The sequence below is a fragment of the Geotrypetes seraphini genome, chromosome 3, assembly GCF_902459505.1.
Source record: "Geotrypetes seraphini chromosome 3, aGeoSer1.1, whole genome shotgun sequence".
Classification (NCBI taxonomy): domain Eukaryota; kingdom Metazoa; phylum Chordata; class Amphibia; order Gymnophiona; family Dermophiidae; genus Geotrypetes; species Geotrypetes seraphini.
Genome location: NC_047086.1, coordinates 370,041,827 through 370,068,325, shown reverse-complemented (window position 1 = coordinate 370,068,325; position 26,499 = coordinate 370,041,827). Strand labels below are relative to the sequence as shown.

Here is a 26,499-nt window from a genome sequence, read left to right as displayed (position 1 = left end):
GTTTTACTCTCCACCACCTCTCTCGGGAACACATTTCAGGCATCCACTACCCTCTCCGTAAAGTAGAATTTCCTAACATTGCCCCTGAATCTACCACCTCTCAACCTCACATTATGTCCTCTGGTTTTACCATTTTACCCACATACCTATTCAAACTTTGGCCACCTAGATTAGGCACTCAGGTTTTGGCAGCTGAGGCTCTATTTGTGGAGCCCAGCTAGTTTTATTTTACCACATATGAAGGTAATTTTTTAAAAGGCTACCTTACTTATTTTGAAGACATGAACATATGTTATATCAATTTTACAAAGGCAAATTATGCACTTAAATGCCTTTCTAAAATTACCTTACATATCACAGGGCAGTCAGAGACACCTGCCTGGAAGCTGCTATAGCTCAATAAGTAAAAGCCCTGTGCTCATCTTCCAGAGGTCATGGGTTCAAATCCCAACCAGCTCTCCCAGCACATATTTTAATTGTGGCATTCTACCTTGCAGGTGCATTTTGATGATCTCACAATGAGGTCACCATTGTGCAGCTGTAAACCTCTATTTGCAATGAAATAGAAGCCATGCTAAGGTCTGTATCTGGGTTTTTTTCTGTTTTTAACCTTTTGCAAATTAAGTTATGTATGCAATCTATATATTTTTATCATGTGCCTTATTTGCTGAATCCACCTGTTTCAAGAATGGCCTGATTGGAGCAATCTTTAGTGAGAGAAAAAAAAGGGTAAAGCTGTTTTTTTAAGTGCTGTGCTTCAGTTAATGGATCTTTTCCTCTAATTAGCAAATAGCATTACTGTTTGCCCAGAAAAATAGAAAGTTTTGCATGCAATATCTTTGTATTGATGTGCCCTGTTTATGTGGTGGCTTATTAAATGTATTTTGAGCTTAATAAAGCAAAAATTAAAACCCAGAGAGCTATTTAGCAGATCGCATTAAGGATGTCCAAATTGTGCCTAAGTTCCATCCATAGAACTCAGGTCTATCTAAACTTAAGCCTAAACTATGCTCAAAAGTAGACTTCCTTACAATGCCTATAAGACCTAGTTTTACAATTGCTATGCAACTTGCTAGCCTACTCTGTAGCACACTGATTAAACCTACAGCCTTCTACCCTAATGTTGCTGGTTTGAATCCCACACTCCCTCATGGAAGAGAAATAAAAGCATTAAACAACTCCAACTCCCAGTATTACAATTATAATTAAAAACAGCATAAAATCTCCATTCTAATAACATAATAAAATATTTGGTTGATGTTTCGTTGATAGTTATGATTATACAATTAAATTCTTTTATTAGCTCAATCTCTCAAAACAATTTAAACTTACTTTGCATTTTTTCATTTTTGCTCTTTTGAAGATATCCAAGTAATATTACCAGATCTTCAATAACTCGAAAATACTGAGAACCTGAGGAACTGCACGAATGTATTGTTACTGCTACCAGCAGCTGTTGGATATCACATATGAGTAACCTGTAGTCATTCAGGGACATGCTATAAAACAAAACACAATAAAATCATACTAATTATGGAATTAAAGAAAGCATAGTTTTGAATACAAAAGAGGGACAGATACAGATTGTTGTGTTACATATATATTTTTGAAAATGCATAATTTTTCATTCAATTTACCAGCTTTATTTAGATAAAAATGTATGCTATTGAAAAACTGCAGAAGTTAAACAATGCGATCCCAAATGCGGTTGAAAACCCACATTTGCGATTGCAACCTGGGTAAGCCATCCATAGAAATATCATCACCTCGTGCTTTGTGTGCCATGATATCCCACAGAAAGTTTGATAAGTGCTGAAATAGTTATTAAAGTATGTTACTGCAATAATGAAAGTTAAACAGCAATAATGTGCTAATTTTAGTTATGTGGGATATAAAGTATAACAATGAGATACATAGCAAGCAAATGCATGCAAACCCCTCATTATGTAAATTGAATAAAACTGGCTTTATATTTTCTGCCCAGGAGCATTAGCAGGGCAGGATTAACCAATAAGCCAAGTAGGCACGTGCCTAGGGCCCGAAATGGTCAGGGGGGCTCAATGAAGGAGGGCACTAACATTGTTTTTTCCAAACAGCGATGGGCCCCTCCAACATCGATTGGCAACGCGGGCCCCACCCCGATCGGCAACGCAACCCCCACCCCCTATCGACGGAAAGTAAGACAAGCAAGCAACGTGGGTAAGAAGGCAACGGGAACTGTAATTGTGCAAGCGGTGCTGCTTGCCCAAAGCTTCCCTTTGACGCTTGCCCAAAGCTTCCTGTTTCCGCCTGGGCGCATGGTAGGGCGGGGCAGGGGGGCCCAGTGTACTTGTGTGCCTAGGGGCCCTCGATGAATTAATCCTGCCCTGAGCATTAGGCCCCATCTTAAAGGGGCCAGGCATTAAAAGAACCATCTGCCTCTTTCTGCTGAAGCCCTCCCCTGATCACCAACCCAAGGAAGGATGGACTTTAGGGTTAAGGTGAGAAGATTCTTTTAATGCCTAGCCCTTTTAAGACGCTTCTTGGCCGGAAAAATAGCACAGCTTGCAAAGTTGATAACAGACTGCATTATTCATGTAACTCGGGCGTCAATAACCTCCAATTTTGGAGATACTGTAGGTTAGTGACTCCTGCAGTGATGTTTCATGGAAAAGGCAGTATAAGAATATCAGAAATAAATTAAGGTGAGGAAAAGCCCAAAATTTACTGTGCTTTAATAATGATCCCTAAACACTATGGGATGAATAAAGAGGATCTCTAATTAGAAAATGAACTAAGGCCAGTACTGGGCAGACTTGCATGGTCTGTGTCCCTTATATGGCAATTCAGTATAGGTTGGGCTGAGGCCTTTGACGGGAATGCCAGTAATTTGGAACATGAGGATAGTACTGGGCAAACTTTTATGGTCTGTATCCCGCAAATGATGAGATGGTTCAGATAAGCTAGAGTGAGCTTTAATGGCAACTCCACTAGTTGGAACCTAAGGACAGTATCGGGAGGACCTCTACGATCTATGGCCCAGAAAGGTTTGGACAAATTCCTGGAGGAAAAGTCCATAGTCTGATATTAAGACATGGGGGAAGCCTCTGCTTGCCCTGGGTCGGTAGCATGGAATGTTGCTACTCTGGGTTTCGGCCTGGATTGGCCATCGTATGAACGAGCTACTGGGCTTGATGGACTGACCCAGTAAGGCTATTCTTATGTTCTTATGTAAATATCAAATTTTAAAAAGACAATTTAATCATGAATTTAAAATGAGTATAACTACTGGACAGACTGGATGGACCATTCAGGTTTTTATCTGCTGTCATCTACTAAGTTACTATGTTACAGACGGGAGCTGTAACATAGTAACTTAGTAACATAGTAACCATACGAAAAACGGCTTGACAAATTACAGCTATACTCGCTCGAGGAGCGCAGAGAGAGGGGGGACATGATCGATACGTTCAAGTATCTTAAGGGGCGCATCGAGGCGGAGGAAGATATCTTCTTTTTCAAAGGTCCCACGACAACAAGAGGGCATCCGTTGAAAATCAGGGGCGGGAAACTACGAGGTGACACCAGGAAATTCTTTTTCACTGAAAGAGTGGTTGATCGCTGGAATAGTCTTCCACTACAGGTGATTGAGGCCAGCAGCGTGCCTGATTTTAAGGCCAAATGGGATCGGCACATGGGATCTCTTCACAGGGCAAAGGTAGGGGAGAGACATTAAGGTGGGCAGACTAGATGGGCCGTGGGCCCTTATCTGCTGTCATCTACTAAGTTACTATGTTACAGACGGGAGCTTACAAAACTACACTCCTTCAATTTGCACACACGCAAAGAGGTTGAAAAGAATTTCAGAGGCCACACTTTTCATATTTTTCCCACTTATTTAGATCATCATGAAAGTAAACTGATTTGAGGATTAAATGTAGCACTTACTTTGTTTCTAGTCCATTTAAAGCTGCTATGGTATTGCAGAGCACATACAGCAAACCATTATCGAGCAAAAGATCTGCCACCTTTGAACAGGAATTCATAATCTGAAGCAGCAGATAAAATAAATTGTGTAGCAATGTGCTGTCGGAAAGTGAATTTTCTATCAATCCAAGAATGGGAATAACACACCACTTTCGGAAAAGGCTAATATTTTTTATTTCTTCCAGATCAAACCTGTTTAATTAAACAATAGAAGTGGATTATTAAGTTGACTAACTGCATTATTTTATCCCCTATAAGACCAAAAAAAGGTGACATGCAATATAATTTTCCATTTAACATACCTTATACAGCCTCTGAAACAGAGCAAGCCTTTTTCATGGTTCTTTCCCTACTTTCTCTTATTAACTCTACCTTACCCAAAAACCATGTGCAAGCAGAACTATGAGAACTCAGAGAGCAATATCTTCTAATAAACTTTTGCAATGCTTTTCTTCTTTTAATTTTTATTTACAGTTTCAGCATACAATACCCATCATCAGGTAAACAGCTGGGGGGGGGGGGGGCGGTTTCTGTGACCAGCCAAAACTTTAAATAACAAAACAGTTGTTCAAAATTTCCAGTTCCCTCTTCTTTTTTGTTTTTAAAAGCAAATACAGCCACCTGCAGTACTTTTACATAAACCAACTAATATGCTCCGCTAATAAAACCAACTCTTATAACAAAGAAAATTTAAATTAGATTTTCATAATCCACCCTCATTCCCTCCCTCCTGTTGCTAGTATGTGGTGATCTATTTCAATTCTCATTCATGTTTGGATTTTTCATGGGTCAAGTGCCTGATATAAGTCAATTGCTCATTTAACATCATTCTCCTTAATCTATTGAACCATTGTTCCACATTCAGCTCCTCCCTCCTGTCATAATCTGCCCACCACTGCTGCTCTCCAGGCCAGCTGAGCTGATCGCAGCAGGGAGATCACCAATCAGCTCAGCTAGCAAGGAGAGCAGCAGCAGCGGGCAGAACCCCACCCCACACACAAGCGACAATCGGCTGGAGGGATGCCTACTCACTCCTGCCTGAGGACCTGACTGACCCCTCTGGACAATAGGCAGGAGGGATGACCACTCATTCCTGAGGACCCCCTATATTCAGACTGACCCTCCCCCAATTATAGTCAGGAAGGATGACTACTCCCTCCTGCCTGAGGACACCCCCCCAACACCCCTTGGGGAGAGGCCTTAGGCATCTAGCCAATCAGTGCTTTAGGCCCCTCCCCATATATCCCAGGATACACCAGGAAGGGAAATAAATAGAGATACAGTGGAACCTTGGTTTATGAGCATAATTCGTTCCAGAAGCATGCTCGTAAACCAAAATACTCGTATATCAAAGCGAGTTTCCCCATAGGAACTAAGGGAAACTCGCTTGATTCGTTCCCACCCTCCCCCATCCCCCGAGGCCAGCGGCGCTGCTCTACCCCCCCCAAGAACCGGCATTGCTCCCCGCTGCTCATGAAGGCCCCCCCCCCCGCGTGATCAGCCATTCTCCCACTCGTTTGCTCCCCCCTCCCGCATGATCCACCGGTTTCCGAGGTGCCGATTTTGCAAATGTTTTGCTCATCTTGCAAAACACTCGCAAAATGGTGCACTCGTAAACCGAGGTACCACTGTACGTAGAAATGAATACAGCTAACATTCCTACCTTAACAATTAATTTGCAACTAAGGGAAGCAGAATATAAATTTATCCTCGGAACTTATATTTCACCATGAAAGGCCCTTAAAACTGGTTTGGATACTGATGGCAGTTGCCTTAAGTATATTGCACCCAAAGCAAAACTGGGTCATATGTTTTGGACATGTCCAGAGATTCAGCATTTCTGGAGATGTGTGTGGAATTTTTTCACTCACTTATTTGCTTGCAACTTTTTAAGCCTTGCAGTTTTAAGTAAATCCTGAGACCCCTGCCTTCTTGTTAATAGGAAAGGCAAGACATACTAAGGGCTAAAATCTTTAATTCCAGATTTACTCACTCTTCATCCAGGCTAACAGATCGTCCAAACAGCATTTCCAAAAAGCATTCCAATAGACCTCGAGTTCCATGGTGAAGAAATAACTGATTTGCCAACAAGGAGAATCCATGGTTTTTCAAGAATTTTTCTTTTTGGTCCTTGGATGCTCGGTTAAAATATGCATCTAGTAACTGGAAAAAAGTGAACTTTTTAAAAATTTAAGGTGCATACATTTCTGTTCATAAATTTAAAGTGAATTATAACAAACTAAAAAGTTACAAACTTAACTTAATTTTGTTTGCTTCTTTGGAGATAACTCAACAGTTGAAAGTAATTTATTTTTACAAAATCATTTTCTACAACTCATATTCATAAAGAATCATATTCAGCAAACTTTTATCCCAAGAGTCACAGAATGGGAGAAAAGCCTTAGTGAATCATGCCAAAAAAGTTAATTAATTGACCAAATAGCACAATAGTTCAAGTTAAATTTTCTGTGAGAGTATAGCCCAAACTTCAAATTGAAAGGGTGTATATTATCTTACCCCTCCTAACTCTCTTCACAGTAAATAGTACAACGTTTATAGATCCTCAGAAGTACCACCTAGCACTCATACAAATTCAGGCTTTATGCAGATTACTGCAATATTATATACTTGGGATCCTTTAAGAAAACCATCAAACGATTGAGAGTCATCCAGAATGCTGCCGTCCGTCTCATTTATGGTCTCCAAAAAAATCGGATCATGTAAGCCCTTATTACAAAAAACTACACTGGCTGCCGGTGGAGGCAAGGGTCATCTTCAAGTTTGCCTGCCTCTGCTTCAAAACCATAACAGGTTCATCCCCAGTCTACCTGTCGCACCATTTTGAATTTCCAGGCACCACTTGCACACGTAGTGCCTACCTGTTTGCTTTTCCATCCTTGAAGGGCTGTATCTACAATTCATTCCCTGATAGATCATTATCATTCCAAGCAGGCAAATGGAATAAATGGTTAACCAACTTCATTTCAAATGCACCCTCCTACCAAACCTTCAGGAAATCAATTAAAACCTATATCTTCGATAAATTTCTCTGCCTCCTTTCCTGTCTTGTTGTATCTTTGAAATGCTTCCGGATAAATCCTGACTACTCTTGGCTTGCTAATGTACTTCAAAAGTATTTTTTTGTAACATCACTGTCTGTATACAGTCTCTTCCTCTGTAAATTGCTCTGAACTGCTTGTGATATTGTGGTATACAAAAATAAAGTTATTATTATTACTACTACTTCCTCACCGGATCTTCCATACTTTGCTATTAAATTTATAAATACTTTTTTCCACTTAGTGTATAAATAGTTTAAATACTTAGCTTAAAACTTGTGGTCATGCTTTCAGGGATTTATACCGCCAACATGTTTCACCCGAAAGGCTCCATATCCCTTTTTAAAGCTTAACGCAGCTGGACCCGACCACTGAATAGCCCTCTGGCTATATTAATCCCCAATATTCAGTGCCACCAGAGCTCATGTGGGCCTGGCCAATATTCAGCCACATACCTAGTTTGGTCCAGGAAACCCCCGATCCCATTCCTGGCCTCCCCTTCCTCCCCCTACCTCAAGTCCCTCATACTTAAAGGTAAAAAAGTGTTTTTATTCTGAATTTACGAACTGGAATACGATAGTTTTGGAAGGTGCTGAATGAGGATCCGCAAAGGGGAAGAAAAACTCCACTGGAATATCTTTCCTGGGAAAAAGTCAAACTTGAGTTTCAGTAAGTTATTTCATTGTCCTTCTCTTTTACTTTTTAGTTCAGCAAAGTCAGTTTAGGCAATAGTGTAGCCTTTAGAGTCCCTGTTAGGGTTTTTATACAATTAATTGTTTTAGTCTAGATCAGTATTTTAGGTTGTATTTCAGAGCATAAGATAAGATCAAATTAGAGCACAGATAGCAGTTGAGAGCAGAGTGAACAAAAAAGGAAACAAAAGTCATACATGGGTAATGTTCCATCTTATTCCATCCCATTCCAGACCAGTGATCCTCCGTTCCCTCTCAGTCCCCACCTAGGATGTTTTTCCCTCCAGACCGTCCTTTCTCTGCCATGACTCCCCACCCAAGAGTCTGACCTAAAATTCCTCTGCTTCTCCACAGAAGTCATAATTTGACAGCAGATGCCCGGTTCCAAGGTCTATAACCCGCCTTTTGTTTCTTTGTTTTCCACTGGCCGTGAGTATGTTCTGGGAAGAATGTGAATTGTGTGTTTGGGCCTCCTCAGGTAGTGGCCGAAGAATTGTTTGCCTCTGGAACCAAGGTATTGCAACATATAAAGTTGGATTCAGTTGGAACTCTGTGTGGGACTGTGTTGAAGCACGGCCGCTGTGATACCGGAGTGTGTGCTAATGGAGCCGAGACAGTTTCTGGACTGGCCTGGAGGAACCACTATGGCTGCTATTTTTTCTCCAAGCTAACCTTTTTTTTTTTTGTCTTTTTTTTTTTTTTTTGTTATGTGCATTTTTTGTTTATCTTTGTGGCACCCTGCTGTGTGACTGTAAGCTGTTAACTATATTTATTGCTCTACAGTCGGGTGGGGTTCAGGTTTTTCTCAGACTTAGGGTTTTTTTTACTAAGCTGCGTTAACGTTTTTAGCACACGCAGCATTTTAGCGCGCGCTAAACCCACGCTACGCGGCTAGAACTAACACCAGCTCAATGCTGGCGTTAAGGTCTAGCGTATGCAATTCCGCCCTAACGCAGCTTAGTAAAAGGAGCCCTTAGTCTGAGTTTTTTTACAGAACTTCCCACCCGATATGTAAGAGGAGCCCACGATTAAGGACACGTTGCCTTGTTGGCTAAAAGTACCCGACTTCAAATTGTGTATTCAGTCAGTGTGTCCGAGGCTCATTTGATTAACTTTTTGAATGCAGTGACAGTTCACAGGGTTGTGATTTTTTTTTGTCTGCTAGTTATATACCTAAAAAGGAAAAATTTGACCAAAATACCTTTACAATTTTATGCTAATAATTGTACGTTTGGAAGATACATAGATGTTTTTTTATTTTTGCTTTTAAGAAGATTGTGCAGGTTTGAATTTTTGTTAACAATACTAATTGTAAAAAAAAATATATACCGGTATATATATTACATGCAGCTTTTTCCTTTGTTGCAAAAATTAGCATTGAATCAATTAGTGTTAAATTATGTAATTAAAATTTGTCCTAGAATACTTATTATCTATGTGTGTGCAGAAATAGAGTGGTTGCATTTATAAGTGACAGAAATTTTATAATATTGTGCAGTATTCTCATCCAAACCCCACTCAGGGTTGGATATTCCTTCAAATATCAAATAGTGGTATTCCCTAACATTTTTTTTTTTTTTAAATTAAATAATATGAATTTTCAGGTCACCTGACACCATGAAGGGGAGTGGATGTTGAGGGGCAAATTTATAAACAGTGTCCCGATTGTAGACAGCGGTAGTTGTCCTACCACTGTCTAACCAGCCAATTGGGACGTAAGTTTTCTTTAAAAAAAACAACCTGAGGCAGGCCACTTACCCTGTAGGAGTCTGTTGTGGGTGCAGGGAGACACGTCGGGACACTTAAGCTCACCCAAGGCTGGACATGGGCATGGTTTCACAAGGAAGTGGCCTTGGGTGAGAGTAAATGGCCCTAGGCATCTCTCTAGGACCATAATAGACACCTGAAATGTAAGCCAGTAAAATGCTGACTTATATTTCAAATAGACGTGGCTACTGAGCTGATCGCAGCAAGAAAATCTCCCTCTCGAGATCAGCTAAGCTGATCGTGGCAAGGAAATCTCCCTACCAAGATCAGCTGAGCTGCCGCAAACTCCTCCCCACCCCTGTAAATTTCCCCGGCAAGAGAACCCTCCAAATCCCTTCTCCCGCCGAACCCCAGATGCTTTTCTTCAAGAAGCAGTCGGACAGAAGGGATGCCCTCCTCCCCCATTGAAGACCAGCAGAAGGAATGCTCCTTCCTGCTACCACCTCCCCAACCCCCCCCAGAACCCCCGATACCCCATGAATACAAAACACCCCTCCATCACCTCACGAAGGCTGCAGGCCCTCACCCCGCATCCCTAACTCTACCCCACCCCCCAGCCCCCTGTACCTTGTATTTGAAAGTCCAGCCACAGGAATCCTCAAATCCTCCAGCCAGCAGGCCTGCGACTCTAAAATGGTGAGCCCTCCTCTTCCCAGTGCATTCTGGGATGCACTGGATAGGGTCCTAAGGCTCAGATGCCCATAGGCAAGGGATCCCTAGGCGATTATCTATCCAGTGCCTGTGACACAGATGCCAGTTAGAGAAGGCAAGGGATCCCTAGGCGATTATCTATCCAGTGCCTATGACATAGATGCCAGTTAGAGAACTGGGGCAGTTAGGCATCTGTCCCTTAAGGCAGATGCAATTTAATTTATTCAGTTTTCTATGCTGTTCTGCCAAGGGAGCTTAGAACAGTTTACATGAAATTATTCAGGTACTCAAGCATTTTTCCCTGTCAGTCCTGGTGAGCTCACAATCTATCTAATGTACCTGGGGCAATGGAGTGATTAAGTGCCTTGGCCAGGATCACAAGGAGCAACATGGGTTTGAACCCACAACCTCAGAATGCTGAAGCTGTAGCTTTAACCACACCAGTGTGCAATTCTCAGCCACTTCTTAGGAGGCTGCTGAGACCGGTGTCCTATACAGAATCTGCCCCTGAGTGTTCTGGCTCCCACACATTGCTTTTGTAGAGGCAGAAAACCCCCTATCTCTGGTTTTAGCTGCAATGCAGACTGGGACTTTTGGGCCTTCTACTGTCTTGGACAAGAGCCAGAAGTTTGTCTAGTCTGGGAGAACTAGAAGCATGGAAGATGCTTCTATATAATAGGACTTCCATTGTCCTTTGTTCTAATACTGCCTGGGGAAGAAGGCCAGGTTGGAGCTGGGCCTGGAGAAGGTTTTTAAGGGTATCACTATTTTGCATACATTAATGAGATGTCTAAGATCTTTGCAATAGTTTAGACTTGCATCTCTACATTTTCAAATGGTCCATTGGGCTGCCACTAAAGAAAGGGCATTTTTCTAGTTAGCACCAAATGCTTAGAACACACTACCCAAGGAAATTAGAGCTGAAGTAAATTATAAAAATTGTAAAAGACTATTAAAAACATTTTTTTTATGATGGTGCTTGAAGATTGAAGAATAATTGGAGGAGAGGTCTCCCAGAAATGAGGGCAAACATTGTACTGTTAGTCCTGGTTATACTTTAAAAATGTTGACAAGTAATAGGTATATGAATGGATTTTTGGTTGAAAGTCTATCTTTCTGGATGTAGTTAGGTCTTTCCTATTATTTTAATGGAGTACCTTTAATAATAATAATAACAGTTTATATACCGCAATACCGTTAAGTTCTATGCGGTTTACAATAGATTAAGCGAGGTACAAATTGATTGAATTTAAGAGGGAGAAATAGGAGAGTTAACAGGACCGGAAATGCGTTGTTGAGGAGAAAGAGCTTAATAGGACAGAGGAATCACTATGGAGGAGAAAGAAGATGAGTAGGTCAGTTGTCTAGATACTTTAGGAACAGTTGAGTTTTTAGATGTTTTCTGAATTCCTCATAAGTAGTGGGCAAAAGCAGTTGATCTAGGTCTTTACCCCACAATGCTGCTTGATGTTAAAAAAGGTGTTCATGGTGTTTTTTCAGTTTACAACCTCTAACTGGGGGGGAAATGAAGTAGGAATGAGAGCTTCTCTTGTGTCTGTTGGCAGAGAAGGAGAAAAGGTCAATTATGTATTTAGGGTAAGTCCGTTTAGTGCTTTAAAGCAGAAGCAGGCGAATTTAAACTTTATGCGTGCTTCCATCGGTAGCCAATGTTACTGCCGGTAGTAGGGTGATACATGATCGAATTTCTTTAGTCCGAAGATTAATCTGACCGCTGCATTTTGCATTAGTTGTACACGTCGCATATTTTTTTGGGAAATAGCTAAGTAGGCGATGTTACAGTAGTCAAGTTGACTTAGTACGAGGGATTGGACCAGGGTTCTGAATGCCGATGTATCGAAATAAGCTTTAATGGATCTGAGTTTCCAGAGAGTGAAGAAACCTTTTCTGATTAAGGAGTCCACCTGGTCTTTCATGGTTAGGCATTGGTCTAGAGTTACGCCTAGTATCTTTATGGTGGGCTGGATGGGGTGATTAAGTTCATTGATGCATAGAGGTGTTTTGGTGTCAAATGGATGTGGTGAAGCAATGAAGAATTTTTTTTTTTTCTGAATTAAGTTTGAGCTTGAAGTTTGTCATCCATTGCTCCATCATGTTTATGGCTTCTGAAGCCTTGGGAATAGTTTCCGAGATAGTCAGCAAATGGGATTATAATCGTGAAATCATCTGCATAATTGAATAGTTTTATCCCCAGCTGAGTTAATTGCAAACTCAGTGAGGACATGTAGATGTTAAATAGCAATGGAGACAATGGTGGCACACCGGATGGATTGCTCCAGGTATCGGAAAGCTCAATTGAAGCGTACCTGATAGGTGCGGGATGTAAGGAAGCCACGAAACCAGTTCAGCACCTCATCTTTGATACCAATGGCGTCTAGGCATTGTAGCATTTTCCTGTGGTCTACCAGGTCAAAGACTGAACTCATATCGTATTGCATAACCAATGCATTGAGGCCCCTGCTAAACAGTAGGCGCAGGTTGTCTAAAATAGCTACAATTACTGTCTCCGTACTAAATAAAGGTCTGAAATCGGATTGGGTTTCGTGTAGAAGAGAGAACTGATTAATATAGTCCATCAGTTGGGTATGTACTAGTCCCTCCATGATTTTTACAATAAACGGAATGGATGCTACCGGTCTGTAGTTGGTTATTAGGGCTGAGGGTTCTTTGCGATTTTTTAGAATTGGGGTTATTATTATGTGACCGTTATTAGAGAGGAACTTCCCATTTTTTAAGTTGTGGGCCAGATATTGTAGCAGCGATAGTTTGAATTGTAATGGTGCCGCTTTCATAATTTCTGGGGGGTATGAGTCCAGAACAAAATAAGTTTTAGAGTATTTGTTGTATAGTTTGGTGTAATCATTCCATTTTAGGTCTTGAAAGGAGCTCCAGATCATGTTTACTTCTTTCAAACTTGGCTTTTTGGAAAATGTAAACTGTCCTGATCTGATAAGGCTGGGCAGTACATCAAGCTTTTAAATAAACATAAAACATTAAGCTTCTTGACCGGCTGAGGGAGATTCAAGATGGCCGCGTGCTGATGAGAGTGAGTGAGACGCCGCCAGAGATCCTAACGAAATAACATTTACCTTGTGCCCCAGCAATGCCGAAAAGGAGAGGGAAAGGCGCTTCTGGAGCCTCGAGGCGCCTGGAGACTCCCCTTCAGATGTCTATGGAGATTTTTTGCGGCGCCTGAATCAAGAGGCAGCAGCTGCATCGGGGAGTCGCCCGCTGGAATCGCCGGGAAGGAGTGAGGTCGCGGCAAGTTTCCCTGAGCCAGAGTCGACTCTGAGCCCCGACGCTAGAACCCCGCCCCCTCAGCCGCAGCGTGCTAGCTCTCCACGGGAGAGTAGTCAGCCCGAGGAGGCATACTTCGTTTCCCGGGAGGCTGAAGTGAGTGAAGCACTGGAGGAAGACGAGACTGCGGTGAGAACAACGAGGGGACCTGAAATGGAGCAAGGTTCCCAGAGGGAGAAGACTGCCATTGCTGTGGAAGCTGGGACAATGCAAGCAAGTATATTCTCTGTTCCTAAACCCATGAATGTTACTCTAGACTCTATTTGGGACTTGGTAATAACTCTGGGACAAACATTGTCACCACAAATTAAAGAACTAGAAGAGAAATATTTACAACAAAGAAATGAAATAAATGGACTTAAACAGGAAAATATATCGATGAAAAATAATGTGGAAAAAATAGATAAAAAGATAAGTGAAGTAACTCAAATTCAAACGACACTGATTAAGGACAATCTTAACCTTAGGAGAAAGGTGGAAATGATGGAAAATAATATGCGGTTGAATAACCTTAGATTTTTGAACTTCCCAAAGATTCCTTCTTTATCAGCAAAAGAAGTTTTGAAAAAGTACTTTTGTGAGGTTCTTAATGTTCCTAATGATGCTTTTCCTCCTTTTTCCAAAATATATTATTTGCCATCAAAAAATTTGGAAGAACAACATCCACTAGAACAACAAGGTCAGGGTGAACAAATGGACATAACATTATTATTGGAATCTTCAATGAAGGAGGTAGCTATTCCAGCTACCCTATTGGCTACGGTGGTTTTATCACCAGATAAAAATTGGATATTACAGCTTTATTTTAAGAATAGACAAAGAATTTCTTGGATATAAAGTTCAAATATTTCCAGATGTGACAAGGGAATCTCAGAAATGAAGGAAGGAATTTTTGCTTCTTAAGCCTGGGGTCGCTGCAATGGGGGCATCATTTCTTTTACGATATCCTTGCAAATGCATTGTAAAGTATAAATCTTGCAATTATATTTTCTTTGAACCCTCTCAGCTGACAGGATTTCTCTCCAGGAGGGGCCTTGAAGGGGATTAAGAAAATCTTAATGTATAATTTACTCTTGATCCACTCTCATCTGACCGCCTAATTTGTAATTTGAATTTATTCTTTTTCCTTTTAATAGTTTCTCACTCAGGAACATCTTGGATCTCAATTTGGGACTTTAATTTTGATTAAGTAAATAGCAATTTTGTCATATAGATGTTACTTCAATTGTTTATATTATGTTGACTCAATCATATTCTGTACAAGGAGTTTATTCTTGATAATATGTTCAAAATATAAATAAAGGAAAAAAAACAAACAAACATTAAGCTTCTTGATGAGAATAGCAGGTTCTTGCACCTTATCACTGAACAGATTCTCTTCATGGCACAACACCATCAGAGAACTTCCCCTGCATATCTTGTCTTAGTTCTGATTCTGAGGCCTCCAACCAAACAAGTCTCTGGGCACCAATCCTCAAGAACTATTTTTTCCACACTCCTTCCTTTTGGAGTTCATGCACATATTTTAGCTGCACGCCTGCTTTACCCAAACTATGCAGTTATAAATATACATTACCTTATCATCACGCATACTTATATGAATTTAAACCATGGTGTAATTTTAGAAAAGGAATTTTCCACAGAAAAACTTTTATAAAATCATCCCCATTTGTATATACAAACATAAAACAGAATGTGATATTTAGTTTAATGCATTCTATTTCATGTAAGTGTATACTAAAACAAAACTGACCAAAACAAGAATATAAGAATAGCCTTACTGGGTCAGACCAATGGTCCATCAAGCTCAGTAGCCTGTTCTCACGGTGGCCAATCCAGGTCACTAGTACCTGGCCAAAACCCAAAGAGTAGCAACATTCCATGGTACCGATCCAGAGCAAGCAGTGGCTTCCCCTATGTCTGTCTCAATAACAGACTATGGACTTTTCTTCCAGGAACTTGTCCAAACCTTTCTTAAAACCAGCTACACTGTCTGCTCTTACCACAACATCTGGTAATGCATTCCAGAGCTTAACTATTCTCCGAGTGAAAAAAAATTTCCTCCTATTGGTTTTAAAAGTATTTCCCTGTAACTTCATCGAGTGTCCCCTAGTAGAATCTGAATTTGCATATAGGAACGTGATTTGCTGTAAGGGCCCTACCTATGCTTTGCTTCTGTCAACAGAAATAAACAACTTTACAGAACGTAATGACTACTGATCATGCATAGCAGATACAAGGCACAAAATAAAATCAATGCTTCTATTTACTAAGACATACAACACAAAATGTTTCCATCAAGAAATAATTTCATAGTATAAATTCTTACTTTGATAACTCCTTGTTGTATCAATGGAGAAGGATGGTTGACAAGAACAATAAGAATATCTGGTTGGATCAGTTTGTCCATCACATCCCCAAGCATTAGATCTGGCAAGATTAGCAGAACTCCACGTAAAAGATCATAAAGTCCACAGCATATAAGTACAATGCAATCTTCTAAAGATCTAAAAACAAAGAAAAACCAACATATGTCTTAGACTCAAATTATACAAGCAGCATAAAAAATACAAACAATTAGAATTAAATCGGTAATCAACATTCCTGCTATTAGTTGCCTCATGAGTCTGATGGACAACAGTTCAGAACACACTGAAAATCGGTGTACTACAAAGAATGTAGGAGAATTTAGATTTTTTTAAGCAATGTAGAAATCTTTTCCTACCCTCACAATGTGAAGTTCTGAGAGAGAGAGAAACTATAAGACAAGGAATAAAATATTTGTCTTGCTTATTTGTTAAATCCCCAATGCCTGGAAGGAAAAAGTTGACATTTTGAGAAACTTTTCCAGAAATCTTTAAATCTGTGCTTCTCCCTGAATAAAACAGAATTTGGAAAAAAGCTAAGTTATGGAATGCCCTGACATAATAAGTTCAAGTACAATGTATTTGATATATATCAAAAACCTAAGCAGTTTACAAAAATTAGTAATACAAAAGGCAATAACACAAATAGTAGACAAAAGAGACAGAACAATATATATATAACTAAGCCTTATGGAAAACAGGTTACAAAAAGCCCCAAACTGGACGAGCCATGGTGCAAATGGAATGACCAAGTTTTGCTTAAGATTTGGCAAACTACAAAAATCAATTGGTCAGGCAACAAGACAACACCACAATGGCTAACAGGAAGAACACTTCTTCCAAATGGAGATCCAAGTAGTGTTCCCAAACATCACAGACCCCAAATTTGTTTACCCAAGTTTACAAAAGTGGTGGGCAACCGTACTGCTTGAGGGCCACAACCCAGTATGGTTTTCAAGATTTCTACAATGTATATACATGAAATCTATTTGCATACTATGGAGCAGTACATGCAAATCAATCTCGTGCATATTCATTGCAGAAATCTTAAAACCCTGACCGAGTTGTGGCCTCAAGGATTGTGGTTGCCCACCCCTGGTCTACAAGATGGATAAAAACTAATTTTAATTGGACTTTTTTTTATTTAAATCAGACTTTTTTAAAATAAAATGCTTTATTGAGGAAATATCTATCTAAATATAGTTTTCCATTTAAGATACATTATTGTTCAAAAGTTATTAATCATGAAATAAGGATTTGTTTTTAATTACGTAGCATGTGCCTGTATATTCATGCCATTTTTAAATTTGGGGGTAAATTGTTTCCATTAATTCATTCATAATGCCACAGGCAATTTTTCTGTCTAGAACATATCACAGGTGCTCAATTTGTCTCTCTAGAGATAGCCTGCTGCTTCTTCATGGCAAAGACAGCCCCATTGTTCCTTTACAAATCTATATACAAGGAATCAACCTCTTACCTCTTAAGTGCATACATAAGGAACTAAGTATGAGGAGGGAGGGCCAAGCAGTAAAAAAGAAAGTGAAACCTTTTGAGCAGAATATTCCACAAGTCTTGGGACCTATGTGTATACAGCCTGAGAGTTACTCTCTTCTTGGAGGAGAAAGCCTATAATGGCAGCAGGCTATAAGAGAGACCCAGTTTGGGAATACTTTAATGAAGTTGCCCTACCTATGGGTAAAGCAGGCATAAGTGCAAAATGCAAACACTGCAATAAAGAAATGCAAGGCCTGGAGGCCCAAATTAAAGCAACTTTATGAGAAGTGCTTTGATGAAGATAACAAAAGGAGCATGTTTGAACAGGCAAGATCTTCAGGTTGGTAAATGTTTTGATTTCATCATATTTCTTAAAGACTGCCTTGAAGAACTGTCATATTTGAGCAAAAATACATTTGTTATTATTACTTCATGTTACCATCATTTTGATACAGTTGTTACAAAGAAATAAAGAGTTGAAACAAGCAAATATTCCTTTTTTGGGGCAATACCGAGTGGCAGTGAATACAATCTTGGGGCCCACATCAGCTCTCTTCCAGTCAGCTACCCCCTCCACCTGCCTGCCCACATCAGCTCCCTTCTATCACAATCACAGTTTAAAGCAGCAAAACAAATCCTGTATTCATGAATTAGATTCAATACACACAATAAACCTGTCTTCCTTTGCAGGTTATTATTTCAGGTTCAACAAAGAATATTTTAATTCAAAGACAATAAAGGCCCAATTCCTAAAAATTAAGAATAGTGCAGAATACGGCCGTCCATTTAATATTTGGATTGAAGAAAAGCGATCATGTTAATCCCTACTACAGACTGCTTCACTGGTTGCCAGTGGAGGCATGAATAATGTTAAAGTTCTCTTGTATTTGTTTTAAGCTGGTTTGGGGAATGGCCCCTACCTACCTCTTACTTCAGTGTTATACATCCCCACTAGGATAACCAGAAATTGTAATCTTTTCGCCTATCCAAGTTCACTGGTTGTAAATACAGGTCATTTCTGGATAGAACTTTCAAGTTTCAAGCAAGCAAACAGCAGTCTTGGCTAGGCAATTACATCAATGGAGCCAGGTCGACTTACGGCACATTTCGGAAAGAAATTAAGACTGCATTGTGACAGGAAGGCCTAGTGACGGGAAGGCAGGCCTAGTGGTAGGCAGGCAGGGCAGGGCAGGCATGGCCCCCCACCCTGAGGCAAGTAGGAAGACAGGGCCCCCCCACCAGAAGGCAGGCAGGGTACCCCCTTACCTTAACTCCTCCGGTGGTCCAGCACTTTAGGGTAGGAGCTTTCAGCTTCCTGCCTTTCCCTCCGGCTTTCTCCCAAGCGGCAGCAGCAGAGTCGGAGCGCCAAGAAGGCAGGCGCAAGTTTTTCGCTTCCTGCCTTGTCCCGTACCACTCCGTGAATGGCGGTCCAGCGCTGTAGGGCAGGAGCTTTCAGCCTCCTACCCTTTTCTCCTGCTTTCTCCCAAGCGGCACCGGCAGCTGCAAGCAAGAAGGAGAAAGTTTTTCACTTCCTGCCTTGTCCTGTGCCGCTCTGTGAATGACTACCCCAGTTCTCATGAGAACTGGGGCAGCCATTCACAGAGCAAAGCAGGACAAGGCAGGAAGTGAAAAACTTGCGCCTGCCTTCTTGCTGCTGGGGAGAAAGCCGGAGGGAAGGGCAGGAGGTGGAAAGTTCCTGCCCTATAGCACTGGACCGCCAGAGGAATTAAGGTAGGGGAGGGGGGGGGTTAGTTAGTATTCGCTCCATAAGACGCACCCTTATTTCCACCCACTTTTATTGGGGGGGAAGTGCATCTTATAGAGGGAAAAATACGGTAAGTTGTGATATGAAAGCAGTACAATGGAGACTGACCGAAAGCACTAATACTTGAAATCTGTTGGGAATCTGGCAGCTTTTTAGCTGGCTTACTTGATGGAGTGATGTCTCCTGACGCTGATGTAAGGCTGCGATGTCATCTCAGTGTCCGTACCGGTGCCAAACTACGTTTAATTGTACATTTTTGCAGGGTAGAACAGCGTGCACAGGATTCGACACAGTGTTCTGGGCCAAGGCACTGCAAACTCCAACTATGTGGGTCAGTGATGGAAATTAGCTGTTAGCACCTGCAACACTTTTTAAAACCAGTTAACGGCCAGGACATCGATGGAAAAACTGCCTCAACCTCATTGAATTCAATGGCTGAGGAAAAGGAAAGGCCTCGACATGTGAAGCCCACGAGGGAAGAACTGTGATGAAAAAATAACCTCAACTGTTAGTTTAGAGTTTTTTTGGGGGGAGGGGGGTTAACTCAAATAAAACATGTATATAATACAAGCAGAAAAATACTACTAAAAAATATGCGTGAGCAGGAAGGCAAAGACAAAAAATTGAACGTTCAAAAACACGACTTCTTAGCTCCACAGAAAACTAAGAACTGAGGTATCGTGAGCCTACGTTGGGTGGGAAGGCACTCATGCATGTGCGGTGCAGGCTATTGTGAACTTTCTAAAATTCTTAAAGTGGCGATGCACGGACGGGGAGAGGGACCTTGGGATGATAGTGTCTGAAGATCTAAAGACGAAAAAACAGTGTGACAAGGCGGTAGCTGCTGCCAGAAGGATGCTGGGCTGTATAAAGAGAGGTGTAGCCAGTAGAAGGAACAAGGTGTTGATGCCCCTGTACAGGTCGTTGGTTAGGCCCCACTTGGAGTATTGTGTTCAGTTTTGGAGACCGTATCTGGCGAAGTATGTAAGAAGACTTAAAGCGGTCCAGAGGAGGGTGATGAAAATGTTAGAAGGCTTGCGCCAGAAGACGTATGAGGAGAGACTGGAAGCCCTGAATATGTATACCCTAGAGGAAAGGAGGGACAGGGGAGATATGATTCAGACGTTCAAATACTTGAAGGGTATTAACGTAGAAAAAAATATTTTCCAGAGAAAGGAAAATGGTAAAACCAGAGGACATAATTTGAGGTTGAGGGGTGGTAGATTCAGGGGCAATGTTAGGAAATTCTACTTTACGGAGAGGGTAGTGTAAGCCTGGAATGCGCTCCCGAGAGAGATGGTGGAGAGTAAAACTGTGACTGAGTTCAAAGAAGCGTGGGATGAACACAGAGGATTTAGAATCAGAAAATAATATTAAATATTGAACTAAGGCCAGTACTGGGCAGACTTGTATGGTCTGTGTCTATCTGTATATGGCCGTTTGGAAGAGGATGGGCTGGGGAGGGCTTCAATGGCTGGGAGGGTGTAGATGGGCTGGAATTGGTTTTGACGGAGATTTCGGCAGTTGGAACTCAAGCACAGTATCGGGTAGAGCTTTGGATTCTTGCCCAGAAATAGCTAAGAAGGAAAAATTTAAAAAATTTAAATTGAATCAAGTTGGGCAGACTAGATGGACCATTCGGATCTTTATCTACTCTGTTACTATGTATGAAGTGTCCTTGCCAGGGCTCCATGGATGACATCACCCACATGTGATAATATGCTGCCTGCTTTTCCTGGGATAAAGAGGTTTATTTGGAGGAGAAAGGGCAAGAATTAGTGGTGAATGCAGTTATGGGGGACATTAATAGAAATTTTTTTTCCAATTCTTTATTATTTTCAAAACTTACAATAAGTGTAACAATAAATACAACATTTTATACTTCAATACCACACTTAATATTCTATTAATATCTATTTCAGAATTAATCCCCCCTCCCTCCTAAACAATCACAATGTCCAACATATAAAATTTCTATATTGAACCTCAATTCAATATATCTAAATTTATTATCCTATCAGACCCCCAATCTCCCCCCTCCCGGATGTGCATGGTTATAGGGGAAAACACTGATTAGAGTTACAATATTTTGTTAAGGGCTCCCAAGTCTCCTGAAATTTCTTAAAATTTCCTTTCTGAATGGCTAATGTTCTTTCCATTTTATACATATGACACAATGAATTCCACCAAAAACTATAGTTAAGCCTCTTCCAATTGACATTAGTAGAAATTGAAGAAGCAGTATTAAGCTCATAATTCATATTTAAGACAGCAGGTCTAAAGGATGGAGGGATCCTGAGGAAGGAGAAAAAATTAGTTGTGGAAGGTGTTTAAGAAGAGATGGGGGGACTTATCCCTATTTTCATAACAAAGGTGGAAACAACTTAGAGGTAAGTTGGAGGTGGTTGGGTAGAATAAGTTTAGAAACATGATTTAGCAGGGAAGAGTACTTATTTCAATTGATACAACTAGAGTATTGGTCAGAACAGGTAATGCCCTATTTTCAGTACTTTCAATTAAGGTACTTTGTAATGTTGGAGGAAAACGTATATTACCTTCAGAAGGAGGACCATCCACTGAAAATAATGTTATTTAAGAGAAGTTATAAGGAACTCTTTTCTAGATTAAGTTCACGTTAATTAAACATTTAATATACCAATTAGCTATTCAAAAGATCAAAGAGATTTACAATAAAACTTTAAGTACATATGGACAAATTAGAAAAGAAGCTTAATTTAAGATAGTAACCAAAGAAAACCAAAATAAGATAATTTAAGATAGTAACCAAGAAAACCAAAATAAGACATCACATCATTCTATCCAAACTTATCCAGATGCAAGGGTAGTTAAGGAATGAGAAAGAGACAAGAGTGAAGAATCATGAGAAAGCATGGGTTGAGGGATAGGAAAGAGATGAGTGATCAAATCTGCAGATGGTACAAAATTATTCTTAGTTAATAAATCAGATGCATACTGTGAGAAACTTCAGTAGGACTTTGGGAGATTGGGCATCCAAATGGCAGATGCAATTTAATATAGACAAATAAACCACTATAGATTTGATGCCAAGTTCTACATTAGAAGTCATCACCCGGGAAAATAATCTTGGTGTCATTGTGCACTCGGACCAGCCTAATGTTTACTGCAGTGAGCTGAGAACCAAGAGAACTGATTTCAAATCCCACTGCAGCTCTTTGTAATCCTGTGCAAGTCACCTAGTCCCCATTGCTCCAAGTAAAAAACTTAGATGGTGAGTGCATAGGAACAAAGAAAGTACCTGTATGTAATATATAAACCACCTTGGTTGTACCACAGAAAGGTACATGCATGACTCGCAATACAATGAAATCTTCTATTCAGTATTTGTTGGCATTCAAAAAAAGCGAACAGAATTCTAAGAATTACACTTCCCCCTCTGTATTCGCGGGGATTAGGGGCAGAGCCGGCCTGCGAATAATGAATATTCGCGAATAACTTTTGGGCCGGCTCTGACCCACCCCCGCCTCCCTCCCGGCATCCCAGACCTTACCTGGTGGTCTAGCGGGCTTTCGGGGCAGGAGCGATCTTCCTATGCTCCTGCCCCGTGCAGATCACTCATAGCAAATGGCTGCCGTGAGTTCCTGTAGTCTCTCAAGATTACAAGGGGAACTCCCCGCAGCCATTTGCTATGAGTGATCTGCACGGGGCAGGAGCGTAGGAAGATCGCTCTTGCCCCAAAAGCCCGCTAGACCACCAGGTAAGGTCTGGGATGCCAGAAGGGAGGCGGGAGGTAGGTGGGGAAGGTCCGGAATGCAGCTTTATTTAAAAAATAAAAAAAAATTGTGAATAACTGAATCCACGTATACTGAAACCTCGGATTCGGAGGACTCACTGTATTAAGAGAGGAATAGAGAATAGAACAAAAATAAGACTATCATAATGCCTCTGAACTATAAAAGGTACAGAGAAGGGAACTTAAAGTAAGGAGATAGAACAACTCTCCTATGAGGAAAGGCTAAAAAGGTTAGGGCTCTTCAACTTAGAGATGAGGAGAGATATGAATCAGGTTTATAAAATCCCAAGAGGAGTGGAACAGATATATGCACCTCAACTAAAAGTACACAGACTAAGTGGCGGATCATGAAGTTACTAGGTAGTACATTTAAAATAAATGTTTTATTCTATTTTCATCAATGTATTTAGCAATAGTAGTAGTAATAGTGTAGCTGGGTTTAGAAAAAGATTTGGACAAGCTCCTGAAGGAAAAGTCCAGAAACTGTTTTTAAAGCAGACTTGGACTGAAGCCATTGATAATCCCTGGGACCAAGCAGTTTAGGAATTCTGTCAGTTATCATTGGAAAAGTAAAAAATTACTAATTAAAAAAACAACCCAATAAAATTGAATATAAGAAAAAGAGATTTGCCAAACTGAAGCAAATTTATTTTAAACATTATTGACATATGCTCTATAATAAAACCCTAAGCGCGCATGTGCACTTAGGAGGCCATGATCCCTGCCACCATGATGTGTGCCTCCATGCCGAATTCCATTTGCGGCGCATGAGGCAGCTTATGGTGCGTGTGCCGGCTTGGGGTGCGTGCAATGGATTGAGCGGCGGTTTGTCTCTACAATGGCAGGAGGGTGTCGTGAGGGTGCTACAAGGTGTCCCATGCTGGTAAGAAGTGGAAGGGGGCTGCTTTAGGGAGTGTGCTGGGGCAGACTGTAATCATGCTTTGCTCTGGGAGGGGGAAGAAACAGAAGGGGGCCACAGAGACACAGGCAGGCATGGTGCAACAGAGAAATTCAGGCAAGCAGGGGGCCAGGTTAAATGAAGGAAGAAGGGCTGCTGCTGAACAGGGAGAGCAGGGAAGAGGTGCTGCTGGACAGGAGGGAGGTAAAACGAAAGAGAAGGGCTGCTGCTGGACAGGGGGAGCAGGGAAGGGATGCTGCTGGACAGGTATTGAAGGACAGGGGGAGCAGGGAAGAGGTGCTGCTGGACAGGGGGGAGGTAAAATGAAAGGAAAAGGGCTGCTGCTAGACAAGGGGAGCAGTAAAAGGGTGCTGCTGGACAGGTGGAGGTAAAAGGAAGGTAGAAGGGCTACTGCTGGACAGGGAAGCAGGGAAGGGGTTCTGCTGGACATGGGGGAGGTAAAAGGAAGGGAGAAGGGCTACTGCTGGACAGGGGAAGCAGGCAAGGGATGGTGGTGGACAGCAGAGGAAAGAGAGAGACAGAAAGAAAGAAAGAAAGACAGACAGCAGCCAAGGTGAGAGAGAGAAAGAAAGACCTACACACACATCTATTCTAGCACCCGTTAATGTAACGGGCTTAAAGACTAGTAAATTAATAATGTGGTTTATGTAAACTGCATCTTCATATCACATTTTGGCATCCAATTTATATTTTTATCTAATACTTCTAAACAAATATGTAGAATATTAGAATGCAAGAACATACTCAAATTACCAGCATTATACAATGTCGCTGGAGTTTCAATCTAGAAAGGGAGTCAGAAAAAGTACCTGTCATCCATGGTATAAGACTTGTCAGGTTCATAAAGTGGAGAAAAGGGAAAGTTCTCCCATTCTTCAGGAACTAATTTTTCCTCTGCAGTACTTGGCCAACGTACAAATGCAGATGATCCAGCCTGTGTAGGGAAAGCTAACCCCAGGCTTGCAAAATTACCATGATTTCTCTGGAAAGAGGTCAACCGTTTCAGATTATCAGGACGACATAACTCATCTCCAGCACTTTCATCACCAAAGGTATTTTCTACATCTGTATCTCTGTTTGTGCCATGAAACACAGGCAAGTCTACTTCTTCTTTTGAAATTTCAATAAATGAAGGGGAAGCAGGTAACTCTTCCGAAACACAAACTGTTTTTGCCGACTCACAACTGCTGATTGCCAGTTCTTCTTGTAATTTTTTTAAAGTCTCTGAACTTCCAGCAAAACTACAGTTCTCCTGTTGGTCAGCAGTATAATTATCTGTAGCTTCTCTTAAATTGTTTATGCTTCTTCCCAAGCTGCCAATAACCTTCCTTGAAATTATTTGAGGAGAAGAGATAGGAGATACTGGTAGGCTTCTGGATCGTTGTTTCTGTATTACAGAAAGTGTTGTGTGTGAAGAAGACATGGAAACCATATTATCTAGGAAGATAACAGAGAATAAATGCTTAAATGAATACAAAAAACCTCATTCTGACTGAAGATAAATGTAAAATACTTCTAGCCACATAATGAATGCATAAACAAAAGTCAATTTGAAAACCCAAGGTCAATTTAGATTGGCATCAGAATTATTCTTTCATTTGTCTATGAACTTTGCTTACAAATCCAATACTGTTTAAATTAAAATCAATAAGTATTTTCTGACAAATGTCTAGAAATCTGGTTTCATGAAGGAAAGATATAGGGCTCCTTTTACAAAGGTGCGCTAGCGGTTTTAGCGCGCGCTTAGCACGCATTAAAATGCCCCGCGCGCTAGCCACGACCGCCTCCTTTTAAGCAGGCGGTAATTTTTCGGCTAGTGGGCACTATAGCGCGTGCTAATCTTGTGCGTGAGCTAAAAACGCTAGAGCACCTTTGTAAAAGGAGCCCATAGTGATACATTTGAATTTCATATACATCAATTCTCTCTGCTTCCTTTTTTTTTCATTTGGGCCAATTCAAACTACTTGCCTGGACAAAGAGAATTCAGTGTTGCTCTCCTTGCTGAAAAAAGACCTCACTCACTCAGGCATCTGTTTACTAAAATGTGTGGAAAGTATGCATTAACTAGTCATTAACAAATATTTTATACCCCTAAGTAAATACATGTTAAATTACTGCAATAAATATATATTAAAAATTATGTTAAAGCATACATTTAGAAATATAGCAAAGGTATAGCCTAATAGCCGAGCAGCAGGCTAAGAGCTACGGAAGCCAAGGTTCAAATTCTGTTTCTCCCACTGAAGTCCCTTGTAACCTTTGGCAAGTTAGTTCATGCTCCACTACATCAGATATAACTTGGATTATCCCAGTCCACATGGGGCACCTCCTCGGACATCTCAGGGATGCTCCTCCCTTTCTTCTTTATCTCCTCATTTTCCAAGATCCTCAGTCTCCAACTCATATCTCATTCCAATATTCTTCCAGCCTCGGTTGTCTCTTCCTCCCCACTCATTCCCTTTGTATTGCCACTTGATCAAATTTCACGTTTCTTTATTTTTGATATACCGTCTATCAAAACAAGTGTCTAAACGGTGGGCTTCAGGTTGGCCTCCTGAACGCTCATTCACTGAGGTACATTGTAGCTGATGTCATGCGTTCACATGCTCTGGATATCCTCTGCATTACAGAGACCTATCTCAGACCAAGACACACTGCTCTTCTGGCTGAGTATTTACCTGATGGCTTCTCTTTCTTCCCTCGCTCTTCCCATGTGGTGGTGGCATGGCT

General features: G+C 40.9%; 1 protein-coding gene across 6 annotated transcripts in view; it reads right to left on the bottom strand.

The window, feature by feature from the left end:
- The window catches only part of LYST (lysosomal trafficking regulator), a 295,950-nt gene that overhangs the window by 102,967 nt on the left and 166,484 nt on the right, over positions 1-26,499 (bottom strand). For all 6 annotated transcript variants that reach the window (XM_033936373.1, XM_033936368.1, XM_033936370.1 and 3 more), the window contains exons 22-26: positions 24,579-25,206; positions 15,780-15,957; positions 5,960-6,129; positions 3,928-4,158; positions 1,333-1,499 (exon numbers count right to left, since the gene is read on the bottom strand). In XM_033936373.1, the coding sequence (XP_033792264.1) occupies positions 1,333-1,499; positions 3,928-4,158; positions 5,960-6,129; positions 15,780-15,957; positions 24,579-25,206 (1,374 nt within the window). The remainder of the gene's footprint in view (positions 1-1,332; positions 1,500-3,927; positions 4,159-5,959; positions 6,130-15,779; positions 15,958-24,578; positions 25,207-26,499) is intronic.